General features: G+C 44.2%; 1 protein-coding gene across 1 annotated transcript in view; it reads right to left on the bottom strand.

Annotated features, from left to right (window-relative positions):
• Positions 1-12,209, bottom strand: part of LOC115566259 (latent-transforming growth factor beta-binding protein 2) — an 88,283-nt gene that overhangs the window by 35,797 nt on the left and 40,277 nt on the right. The window contains exons 8-9 of the mRNA XM_030392059.1: positions 10,672-10,774; positions 1,741-1,815 (exon numbers count right to left, since the gene is read on the bottom strand). Coding sequence (XP_030247919.1) covers positions 1,741-1,815; positions 10,672-10,774 — 178 coding nt within the window. The remainder of the gene's footprint in view (positions 1-1,740; positions 1,816-10,671; positions 10,775-12,209) is intronic.

The following is a 12,209-nucleotide window of genomic DNA, read 5'->3' as shown; positions in this document are numbered from 1 at the left end:
TAAATGTCACTGTTTTAAAATTGTGTCTAGCTTTTATTAAGTTGATCCAAAATGTCAAAAGAGTTATGTAACGCTTCCATCATCTCTCCTTTGAAGTGGTGTATGAGTAATACGACTTGCTCCCAGCACCGGTTTACCACCCACAACAGAGACTGCACATGTATGTGCGCCTTTCATCTAACAAGCGCTCTTACAAATGGCCAATTCAGCTGACCTATTTTCCGAGAAGCAGCTTCTGAAGATAAGGAATCGGCTCTGAAGTCAGAGAGCGGCGTATGGCTCTGATAGAGCATCTTATCGTATCGCAGCACGGACCTCACTGACCGCAGAGGGTCAGTGTACAAAGGCAGAGTGGTAAATCATGCATATTACTGAATATGCGACAAGCTCCGCTCTGTTCCAATAAAACACACTGCGAATAGCTCAGCTAGTGGCCCCCAGTTTGGCAAGCTGGTAACACCACCCTGATAATAATGACAAAATCCCAGAAAAAGCAAGTTTTTGCCTCCTTGGCGGCCGCTGCGAAACCTTAAATTAGAAATAATTTTTGGGAATGGAGCAGCAGCTGAAAGGGACGGAGACTTTAAAGCGCTCCAGTAAATATTGTGGGTAACTGTCAGCTTTGCTTTTTTGGAACTGCAGAAATGAGCAACTGAAAGGGAGGAACATCTTGAAACAATCACACAAGAAAAGCATGAATAATAGAAAGATAAATTTCCACAGTTGTTGGCTAGTTGACACACTATTGGAAAGGGAGTGTGTTCTTGTCCGCAGCTCTTTGTTTTATTAAAAAATGTTTCCCAGCTCCATCATTACCTGAAAACATCAACAGGCCAATAACAGTGTATACTGTGCAGATCAGAAAACATGTTGAACCTGCTGAACCAGTAGATGAGGCCTGCTGGAGATGTAGTCACAGCTGTCCACTGGACCGTTATGTTGTTGCTCTCCATAGGCTTCAGTAAGCATTGCCCTTTGGATTATGACACCATTAATCAAGTCAATGACACAGCTCAAGTAGGCTGTCAGAAAGGCTACACTCTCTTATTGGAAGTGTCAGCATCAGTTGCATTGTTCAAGGATTAAGCAGTGCATTTTTCCCAGCCAAGGTTTATTTGTTCATGCAAGTTAATTTGGATGCTGTGTACTAACACCAGCAACAAATATAAATAACCCAAACCGGCTGTCTGCAGGGCTGACACTGTGGGTGGCTTTTGCGTCATGACTTGATAGTAAACTGATAACGGGACACGTCTGGGATGCTGTGACAAAGTAAAATGCAGAGTTTGTTCGTGAACAGCCGAAGTTTGTTTTTACATGCAGATGGCTGGGTGAGCTGGCAGTTTAGGGAGGCAACAAGCAACTAAAGCTGCCTTCCAAATACTCAGGGAGCCACATTTACCATAATCGCAGCCTGCTGTACCAGTCTCCACTTAGAACCCCGAAGACCAATTAAAACAGCAGCCCCAGGTGCTTATTGGCTGCCGAACTCTGACCCTGGACCAAGGCTAATTGTAGCCTTGACCTGTTTCTCACAGGGGCCAGACGTGCAGCAAGGAATACTTTTATAGAGGTCTCCAGAGGTCCATGTAAGCATGGAAACATATGGGCAGTAAGTTTTTATCACACCCATGCCATTGTATTTAATATAAGCTATGTTTCTGTTATGGGTAAGCTACCTATTAAAATACACAATATGATAACATTCAAAAACATTTTTTGACATATTTTCAAGCTTACCTTGACAGTGTGTGAGATTCAGCCTTTTAAAACCTTTGGAGCATTCCACTTGTCCGTTTGCAATCACGGCATACGCTGCAAACAGAAAGAGAAAGCACAGCTTTAGGGGAGCGAGATGATCTTACAGCGCTGTGCCTCTCTGTCACAAAGCATTGCATTCATCGCAGACAGAGAAGAGGAGCGCAGCTTTAGGAGGGGGACAATATAACTTACAGATGTGAGCATCGTGGCAAGAGGAAAAATGAGGGGACCCACAGCTGGGCCCTGTGGGACTCTCGAGTGAGTGCATGGAAATGGATCCCCATCAACCACATTTATAAGACAGCGCTGCCATCCAGCAGAATGTAACGATAACACTCGACGTCATATATAATCACATTACCTATAACTCTCCTCAACCCTGAGGGACAGACGGAGAAAATGCTTACATCATAAATATACTGAGGAAGTGTGCGCGACAGCCCTGATCTATATCACAAACCACAGTGTGAATCTACTTAAACATGAGGCTAATAGTTTAACTGCTCATGACGAATAATGTTTGGCTCGCGGGAAGGTGATCGGCCCCAAACTTTTTACTTTTGCTTGTTTTTGCCAATCAACATCATTTAATGTGTTCTTCAGGTGTATACATTAGAAGTTCACAGAAGTCCTGCAGTAAAAAACACAGTGTGTCTGTTAATGCCCCGGTGACAGAGGCCTGAACACATTATGTCATTACTCATTCGGCACCCAGTCAAGCCCCAGCATGCTGCATTTAGAATACAGAAAGGTCAATGTGACTATCACCTGGCAAAGAGAAAGTTTGTGTATGTGTCTGTATCGTTGTGTTTGACAGTGAAAACGAGCCAGCATGTTTGAGGTTCTATAGCTTTATAAACAGAGATGAGGCGATTATTAGAAGCAGATCTTTCTATGACATAAACTGCGATGAAGAATTTCGCTTCATATCATGCTGAAAGGAGATGATCTAACTTCTGATTTTGGTGGGGAAAATGTGTGTTTGGGTGAGGAGAGCTCTAAGAATAATGACATACTTATTAGCATGACGGAACTGTTTCTCATTGTAACGGTCGACTCAAATTGCAGTCATAAATCGGACAGCTTAAAGCACTGATGGTAGGACGAGGCTAATCGTGATGACCGTAATTCTGTTTTGCACTTTTTGCACATAAACGCATTGGAGAAATGCTGTTTTTGCCAAGATTTCAAAAATATGTCATGGCGTATGTACAAAAATGTTTGTTATGTCTAAGTTCATGCAAGCTTTTCAGAATCACGCAAAGGTCAGGCTTTTTACTTTTCCAGAATATTAAACAGACCTTTATCGAAAATACACCTTTGCATCATCATTTCATGAGACTGAATGTAGAGAGAAATTGTGGTATCCAAGATTTCTGGTTCACACAAAACAGGAACAAGTGGCAGCGATGACAATCTTTGGATTCACACCATGGCCAGCAAAAATAAGACTTGACCAAAGCACAGCATTGCTTTGAACTTGCTGCCAAAGCGACGATGGGTTGAAAACAGAGGTGACGCATACAAGAAACTGGGGTCACAGCCTTTCCAGCAAGGAAAACACATCTCTTCCCCTGGCATTGTGCTCTGGGAAAGGGAGAAAAGTTTCACTGTGTTTCCCTGCAGAAATGCGTGAGTGAAAAACTGGATGTCTGACTGCGGGCAGGCAGGACAAGTCAAAATTACATCTCTGCAACTCATCTATCAGCCACCGGACATTTGAAGCAATATTAAACACATACAGTGAGTCTCCAGTGTTAGTCTGCTAGGAAGTTTATAAACTAGGCAACTCACAAAACTAAGTGATTTTTTAAGGGAGTCTGGGGTGACCTCAAGTTATCCACACGCAGGTTTTGCTCCAATCTCAATGAGGGTAACACAAACGCATAAAAGTACCAACTGTAGATGCAAAGGCAGGATGGCATCGCACCAGCCATCAGTCATGAATTTGTGTCATTTTCCCAGGAGTCACTGGAATGTGTGCAACATGGAAGTTTTCTGGGAATTCAGCCCTGGAAGCTGAGTTATGTTTTTGGTCCTGCTGTGACCCAGTGGACCAGGCAGGGTCAATGTACCTGAGGGTTGACAAAGCAGAAGTGGGTCAGCATGAAGGGGACGACGGGGAAAAGGGGGGAACTGTGTCAAAGTGACGCCCCTGTTCCTGTCTGCCCACCTCCTCATCTTCCTCCGCACCCTCCTAATCCCCCCATCAAAGTTTCTGAGTAATGAGCTGTTGTGGTAGGGCGGTGGGCACGTCCTCCTGCAGCGACGGGATCAGGGAAAGTCTGGCCTGAGTGACAGCAGGGCGCACATGCCAAGGGAAGCCCAGTGGGGGAGGTCCGGGTGTCTCAATAAAGCTTATTAGCAGGAAGGTGAGGACCTCTGCAGTCAGTAACAACTTCAACATGAATCTGAGGGAAACTTAGCTTGTCTTGAAATGGCTCCAGAGAGAGATTGAGATGTTGCAGAAGTCTTGAGCTTTAAAACCTAATTATGTAAAAAGTACTGCACATTAAACAGCCATGTAAAGCTGGCAAGTTTCCACATATAGCAGATGCATTTACGGTGAATGTTCGTAAAATTTTATTCACATAAAGGACCTAATTTGGCAGATTGTACCCATTATTGCCCATGTGCACCCTGGATTTAAAAATCCTTGTTATCAGAGTTCAACTCAGCAGAGCTTTACTGTTCCCTTGGGCATTTTGTTTGATGTAAGTTTCAAAAACCAGCTGCTGCTATCGGCATACAGAGCTGACCACCTAAATACTGGCTGTTGTCTGCAGGGTGCATTTATTATAGAATACAAAAAATCTTGGCTAAATCATTAATTAATTAATTTGGAATTTTGGAGCAAGGCTTGGCAATTCAACACAGATTGGTCGGGTGTCTGAACCCTAGACTGCTGTCCCGGCAAATCAGAACCACGTCTTCTGGACAGTGAAACAAAGAAAAGATGATAATCACCAGGACTAAAACTCAGACTAGAACTTGGCTGTGTAATTTTCATTGTTGTGCAAAAAGTTAAGAATTACGTTATCCTCCGAGGACTTAATGATGGTTCCGTTCTCATGGTCTTTGCTACAGTCAATTGTGTCGAGAAGCAGAGTTAGACAGGCAGTGGCTTGCAAGAGTGAGCTCAAGCTGCGCATCATTAGTGTCACCCTTGGTTACAAAGACTGTAGACCCAGACTGGTCTGTATCCACTGAGGTTACACAAAAAAATCCAATTGTTGGCAATCCATTTAGCCCTGTTCGACAAAAGACTTTGTCACCCCTTACTAATTTATTGTCCCTCGCCATTCAATTGTGTTTTGCATTCCACTGGCGGCTGTTCAATAATATTTGCTCGAATTCTCTGACCTGAAAATTTAATTCAAATTCCTTTGAACTTCTTGATTGGTGGTGCAGTCCTAAATTAAATCTGAATGAATCCCTTTAGTGTCTTTTCAACATGAAAGTAAAGTTTGCGCCACACAGGGCCCTGCTGAGGGTATTCAAATGAAAGGGCAGCTTAGGCAAAATGATACAGAAAGTAAGGAGAGAGGGAGGCAGAAGCCTGAGAACAGAGAGAGTTTGTAGTCAGATGGCTTCCTCAGCTGTACAGTAATCTAATTGCTAATTTGGTACAATCACTCTGTAGACCACCCGGCCCTTGGGCTGTTCTTCTAAGGCGATTGAGAGGTCTGGTCCATCAATCAATTCACCAGCTTCCCCAGGGACCAGCCTAGGAGGCAACCTTGGTGTTGGACTTCTCCTGTTAAACGGCTGAGACAAAGGGATTGATGCCATCCAGAATAAGGAAATAAGAGACTTCCTATATCCACTCCATCGGGGGCCACTCTAAAGGAAAACAACCTATACCAAAGCCATGTCATCCTTGAGGCCCTTTCCAGAAATGTACTCGTTGACATGAGGCCATGGGACTAACTGGTGCCGCAAAGAGGAAACCAGCAGCAAAGAGAGCTCTTTAATCACCATGGAGGGTTTCAGATCCTCTGCCTTTGAGCCAATGCTTGATTTGAGCAAGCAGCTTAAAGGGAAGTAATTTGCTTCCAAAACAGAATGTCTCCTTGGCACGCGCTACATGCCATTCTGGCACAGTCCATATCACTTGCCTTGTGAATAATGTGTCCCTACTAGGGAAGCAAAGGCTAATCAGTTAGGACACATGGAACTAATACCAGCATCCTCCTGCTAATACAGACATAGACACACAACAAATATACAAGCTACAATCATTAACATGCTTGGCTGCTTATCACTACCATCCCACAGCAGCAACAAAAAGGCTTTGATGAGATTATTTCATTTTTCTGCAACATTAAGTCTTTACTCGAAACATTCTTTTCATTGTTTCTATTCACGAAAGTATGCATTTTACATCTCTGTTTGAGACAACTTCACTTACCGCCCTTCTCAGAGATGCTGATGCCTGACAGCAATGTAACCAGCATCAAACACACATTTAAACCAGACCCACATTCCTCTATAATCTCCAATTCACTGTGGAATATTAACCACCTGGTCTTGTTCCAATAGAAGGCATGCCATGGTACATTCCCAATAAAAATGTGCTTAACTTAGCTTGTACGCAATTAAGCAATGCAACAATGCAAGCTTTGCAACTTCAAATCCATCTGCCTCCAACTGGGATTTATTTCTCCTAGTGGTTAACGTCTGATTAGCTAGACGGCTGCCCGCTTAATAGATTCCATCATTCTAGTTGTGATGGGATAATACTAAGTCAACATCAATGTATCAAATTCTGTCAAAGATATGTGACGTCTCTATCTAATCACCATGAGAAGCCACCGTGGAGCCGTTCCAATGCATCTGTTCTCGGGCTGCCTATTCCTGAGGCAAAGTCATTGCGTCTCTGGTTTTTGTTGGTCATTAACAAGTGTTCACGTTTGATCAGAGCTAATAAAAAGCATTATGCAACGGCTTTGGCCCCAATGGATGTCAGATTATCTGTCTGGGGAATAGATGGGAGATTTGGGAGGGATGAGTTCATGTGGGGAAATCTGGGAGTCGTGAAGCTCTGTGGGCCCCCTCCTTCTTTGCATCATCTGACTTTATTGATCGAAACCAAATGAAGATTAGTGTCCTCATTACGGAGACCGGAGAGGAGGGGGGGGAGCGAAGCAGTTAGACAACTCCCAAAGATAGAGATGGAAAAAGAGGGCGGAGCGAAGACAGCGCTACGGAAGTGACATCATCATCATGACCTCGTTGACCCAGAGAGGCAGAGTTAGAGGAAGAAGCCAAGGCTCCTGTGGGTGTGGTGGTTACTTTGGGCCCAAGGGACATCTGATCTGGCTCCCTGGGAAGGCCTCCCAGCATCGCAGACGGGGAGGGTCACAGAGAGGGAAGCTGCCCAGTAATGACAGATGGGGAGACAACGGCTTTTGGAATTCCAATAGCTGTGAAACTCTCAGTGAGGGAGGGGCTGCCAGCACCGTTACACAGGGCCATGCCAGCACTACAGTATTGGTCAGACTAGGGCCACAGCAAACAGCATTCAGTTAGTTTAGGGGACTTTAGATTACTTCAGTGATAGATATGGATGATAAAAGGGGAATTTTACCATGTTTTATGACGATATACAATCAGTGCCGATTGCACGCTGGCCTCTGATGTCCATATGGACATTACCTTGTAACACCACCATGACCTGATTGTGACGCGACCTCTCCTATCTAACAGAGGCTTACTTATGTTGTTTTGTACACTTTTGTAAGTGCACCTGGTTGTTGCAGCGTCGTTCAGTGTATGTTGGTGCTGTGTCGCCACAGGTACATTATATGGGAAACGCTGTACTCTTGATGGTTATTTGCCCTCTGGCCCTTCTCCTTCTGGTTGTCTTTACAGTTTATCCCATTTATCTAGAAAAGGCTATCCAGGTGTCCAGCGCTCGTCTGTCCAAGTGAGAAGTAAAACTTTCATGCAAACTGACCTGTCTCCTAACACCGGGACTCTCTCGGGGTTGGTGTTGGCGACAGCATCCAACAAAGACTGCCCACCCGGAAAATTCAATGCAGCAGAATAATTCGATTTCTGTTGGCATCTGAGGGCTCCACCACTTGCTGTTTGCTCTCAGTAGCCCAAGTTCTGTATCGTCCCCTCCGGCCATCTCCTCTTGCACAGCTAATACAGTCGCAACCTCTGCCTTTCTCCACTTAATTTCTTCAACCATATTCTCTGGCTCGAGTAAATATGGCTGAAAATCCAAATCATCTGGATATCCTGGTCCATCACAACCTCTGCACTCACATGTTTGCTGTTGGAAAGGTAGCTAATTTGCAATACAAGGAAAAAGTACGTTTAGTTTTTCTGGCACAGCCCCTGGCTACCTAGAGGCAGAGACTAGAAATCCAAGCTGTAATAGCATGTAGTTCTTACTGACCCCAACTACGTCACTGTACATGTCAAATGAAGGTGCCAGAACAGATTTTGCAGCTGGAGAACTTGGCTTTTTCTGTCTATGTGGCACACACTGAGGAATTCTGTGCTCAACTGACTAGATTTAACATCAAAATTGATTGGACATCGACAGAAAACTGGCAAAATTGCCTTTAAAGTCATGTTAAGTGTTGCACAGACAACAGTATCATGACTTTTTGCTTTCCAAGAACAAACTTCCACTCATTTTATTGTTTCTAATGGGACTTGTGCAACCAAATTACCTCTTGCCCCTATCACTTAGACTCAGTCTCACTTGACTCAACAAGCCACTGGTGAGCTCTCATACTTGAGGAAAGTTTTGACCACCTTCTTTCCATCAAGATGCAGTGCAGCTTTTTTCACTCCCCCTCATCATCAGAACCATAGGGACGGAGCCGACTGCAGCCTGTTCTGGTTGATCTGGATCTCATTATGTCCCAGGAATCCTCAGCATGTGACTTTTTTAATGCACCAGATCCTAAAGGCTTCGGCTCCCACTGAGATGGAACACGCTGGCATTCATGCCTCCATCACGTCAGCCCTTTTTTCACATAGACACATTACACAGACATATTCTCCTCCCTTATTGCCACGACGGTGACATAAAGTCCTTGGTGTATGATAATAAATAATGCTCAGCTATATAATGTCGTCAGCTTTGCTAAAATGCATAGACGTTCCCAGATTTAAGAGACACAGTAAAGACTGCAACCACAGCAATAGAGTCTATAGCATATTCTTTGTATCAAGCATTTTGCTGATTATCTGACTATAGTAATATAATGAGGACAATATAAGATATACTATATGTGAATGAGCACAGGATAGGATAAACCAGGACCAGGAATACTGACTAAATGACCTCTCTGCAACAGACCTAGCCATCAAAGTGTGGTCATACTGGCGTCATCTACAAATGCAATAAAATAAATTAAGTAGCAATGTTTGCTCTCAGTCAACAGCGCATCGTAACTGTAATTGTAACCTGCTATAAACTGACCGATGGTAGTGTTACACCCCTAAATACAAACCGGCCTTTCATGACATCATTATCACATACTCAACAGGAGACACAGGAGACTCTTATAAAGCTGTATTACTTATTCCCCACAGTGCAAGCCGACAACTGACCCATTCACATGAAATAAAAAGAAACAGTGTCATTTTTCAGGGGCTGTTGTCTCCACGTTGTATATCATTCCTGTCAAACACGTAAGACAGCATACGTCTCGGCCGGTAGGGGAAGAATGTAGCTGAAAGATCCCTCCAAATGTCTAAACTGAGAACAATAACACTCTGGAGGAATTCAAAGCATTTCTGTTATTAAAGCTCCCTCCAAGACCTCTGGGACATAGTACATGACTTCATTTTGACTTCATTTTTCCTCTCTTTCATTCTCCCTATTCCCTGCCTGCGTGTGACCCTGGACTTTCAGTATGCTGCCCCCCCCCCCTCCGAAAAACAAACCCCAAAAATGAGCAAATGGGGTATTCACTCAGATTCCCCCCCAAACTTCAAAGGAGGGAGCAGAGGGAAACATCTGGGAGCCAAAAGAGATCGTGCCGGGGACTTAGGAAGAGCGGGAATCTGGCATACTGAGGGAGATCGAAAGTGGGAGAGAAAAGAATGGATCGGCATCTATGATGGATGGAGGAGGCTGAGAGGGATGATGTCTGCTTCTGATTAAGGTCCGGTCAGACATTACACAGGGCGTGAGCACTTGACAGCCAACTGACATGTGCGGGCACGGCTGTAATATGATTGTCTGCGAAAATGTCCCCATGTGCCACCAAAACTGCTTCCCATGAGGCCTCAAAATAACACACAGAGCTGTCAGGCCGAGTGAGTCTCCACCTACAGTGAAGAGTGCCACCACCCACCCTGCGTACAACCACCCTGCTGCTGTTTCCCAAACCTACCGCAGCTCTGGTTGGGAAGCAGCTGTTCATTTCCTCACTTTTTTCAAGGCCACGTTGGCTCGACCTGCCCGCAGGGTGGGTGGCACTCCTGCCAGGCTCTCATCTTCATGCTAAATGTGTTTTCATTTGCTTCCCGGTTTCGCTTTTATGGAGGCTTCATTTTTTACAACTGGGTGTATGGGGGAATCACACAGCCACCTCAGAGGACTTTGATGATGCCTATTTGGTAAATCCTCATCAGTTCAGTATTGTTAAGGCCTGTGAAAAAAAGCTGTAAAATTCAACCAAGCATGAACAACTGATGCTCAGGGATACAATGGGCATCGCTGACTAAACACAATGCTGACAGACAGCATTATGAAAAAAGAGCCCAGCTGCAACTTGTTGTTTTGAACCGATGTGAATAACCAAAAGATCAACATACCAATAGCACAACAGAAAATAATACCAACAGAATTAGACTGGATTATAAATAGATTAGATTTAAGTACAGAGCGGAACAAAAAGTCACTCTGGCCTGATGGCATTAGTCAGGAGGGCTTACCTGGCTTGGTCGGACACTTTTGGCACTTGTTTATACCCCAGGAGGCACCCACACTTCCACAGCAATCATCCTGTTTGGTAAGGCCTGGCAGAGGCTTGCCACACTATAACAACAACACACATCTGTGTTAAATCTAAGAAATGACTATGAGTGTTACATGTTTGCGCATGCACGCTTGTTTGCCTGTGTACGTTGGCAGAGGCAAAACTTGTACGTGTGTTCATCCTTAACAGTGCGTGTGCGTGTATACCTATCTGGAAGGACAAAGTGAACCAGACACATCTGAGACTAGTTAGTTGCAGGAGGACATAAACACTGAGTCTCAAGAGCGACCATGAACCCCTTGGCATGCCTCATTAAGTCACTTGGCTAATTGTGAAGAGAGATTCCTATCAGAGCTTACTTATTGGATTTTTTGGCCAGTAGAGATTTATGAAATTAAAGAGGCAACAGAGAGCACATTCTTCTGGAGAGCAGCACACTGACATACTGGCAGGAGAGGAGGGGAAACTGCAGCCTTAAGCTTTTGTGCGATCCTTTTCTGAGGCGGTTCTGAAAAATCACTGACTGGAAGGTTTAATTTCAAGCCCTCTATGAAACCAGAGTAGAGAAAAATGGGAGCTGCGATTCGGCACAAACAAGGAATAATGCTGGCAAAAACAGCCCTACAGCAGATCACTGTGCTGTCGCGACTGCAAACCTAAAGCCTAAGAGTCAAACCTAACACCTTATCACGGCCAAGTGAGCTGAAGCATTAAGCCTCAGATTAACCAAGCTCATGCACTGCCACTTAAAGGGTGAGTCCATCCAATTTCGCATGTCAACGTGTGTTTAAAAGTGTTGAGGAGTACAACTGCATATGTTATGCAAAAGTAGTACAAAGCCATCTCTGTGACTCCAGAGGAAGCTGCAAGTAATCTCATAAATTGTCTTTGGTGATGTCAATCAGTGGCTAAATGGCATTGTGGGTAATGTAGATACCAGCTTTTGAAATGCAGTCCACTAGTCTGACATTACGCTACTACTATTGCCTTTTTTATTCCATGTATTCTTCCTTTTTTAAACCTGGTGCCTTCACATGACCCACAACGCAGCTTAGCCACTGAGTGACATCATTGGAGGCAATTTGTCAGATTACTCACAACTTCCTCTGGAGCCACGAAAGGCTTCATTCTACTTTTTTTTCACCACTTGCAGTACTACTCAACAAGACTTGTAAACACACCTTAATGTGTAAAATTGCAGGGTTACCCTTTAAGTTATTCCCTTTCCTAAGTTCTTTTTCCCTTAAATGCATGTCTGTTGTGACAGCCATACGTTATCCTGACCATGTAAATCGGCGGTGCAGCAGTGAGTGCCATGCCGTATGTACGGTTCCATACAGATCATGAAAGTCTTGTTATTTGAACAAAAAAGAGAAGCACATGGGCTAAATTTCCAGCTTAACCTTTGTCCTCTGAATGTGTTCTAACTCATAACATGCCTGTGATGTTGGCACTGGTGGAACAAGAGATGACCAGTGTGGTCAGAGCACATAC

Source organism: Sparus aurata, chromosome 16, assembly GCF_900880675.1.
Source record: "Sparus aurata chromosome 16, fSpaAur1.1, whole genome shotgun sequence".
NCBI classification, from domain to species: domain Eukaryota; kingdom Metazoa; phylum Chordata; class Actinopteri; order Spariformes; family Sparidae; genus Sparus; species Sparus aurata.
The sequence above is the reverse complement of the archived record's forward strand: the minus strand, read 5'-3'. Positions and strand labels throughout refer to the sequence as shown.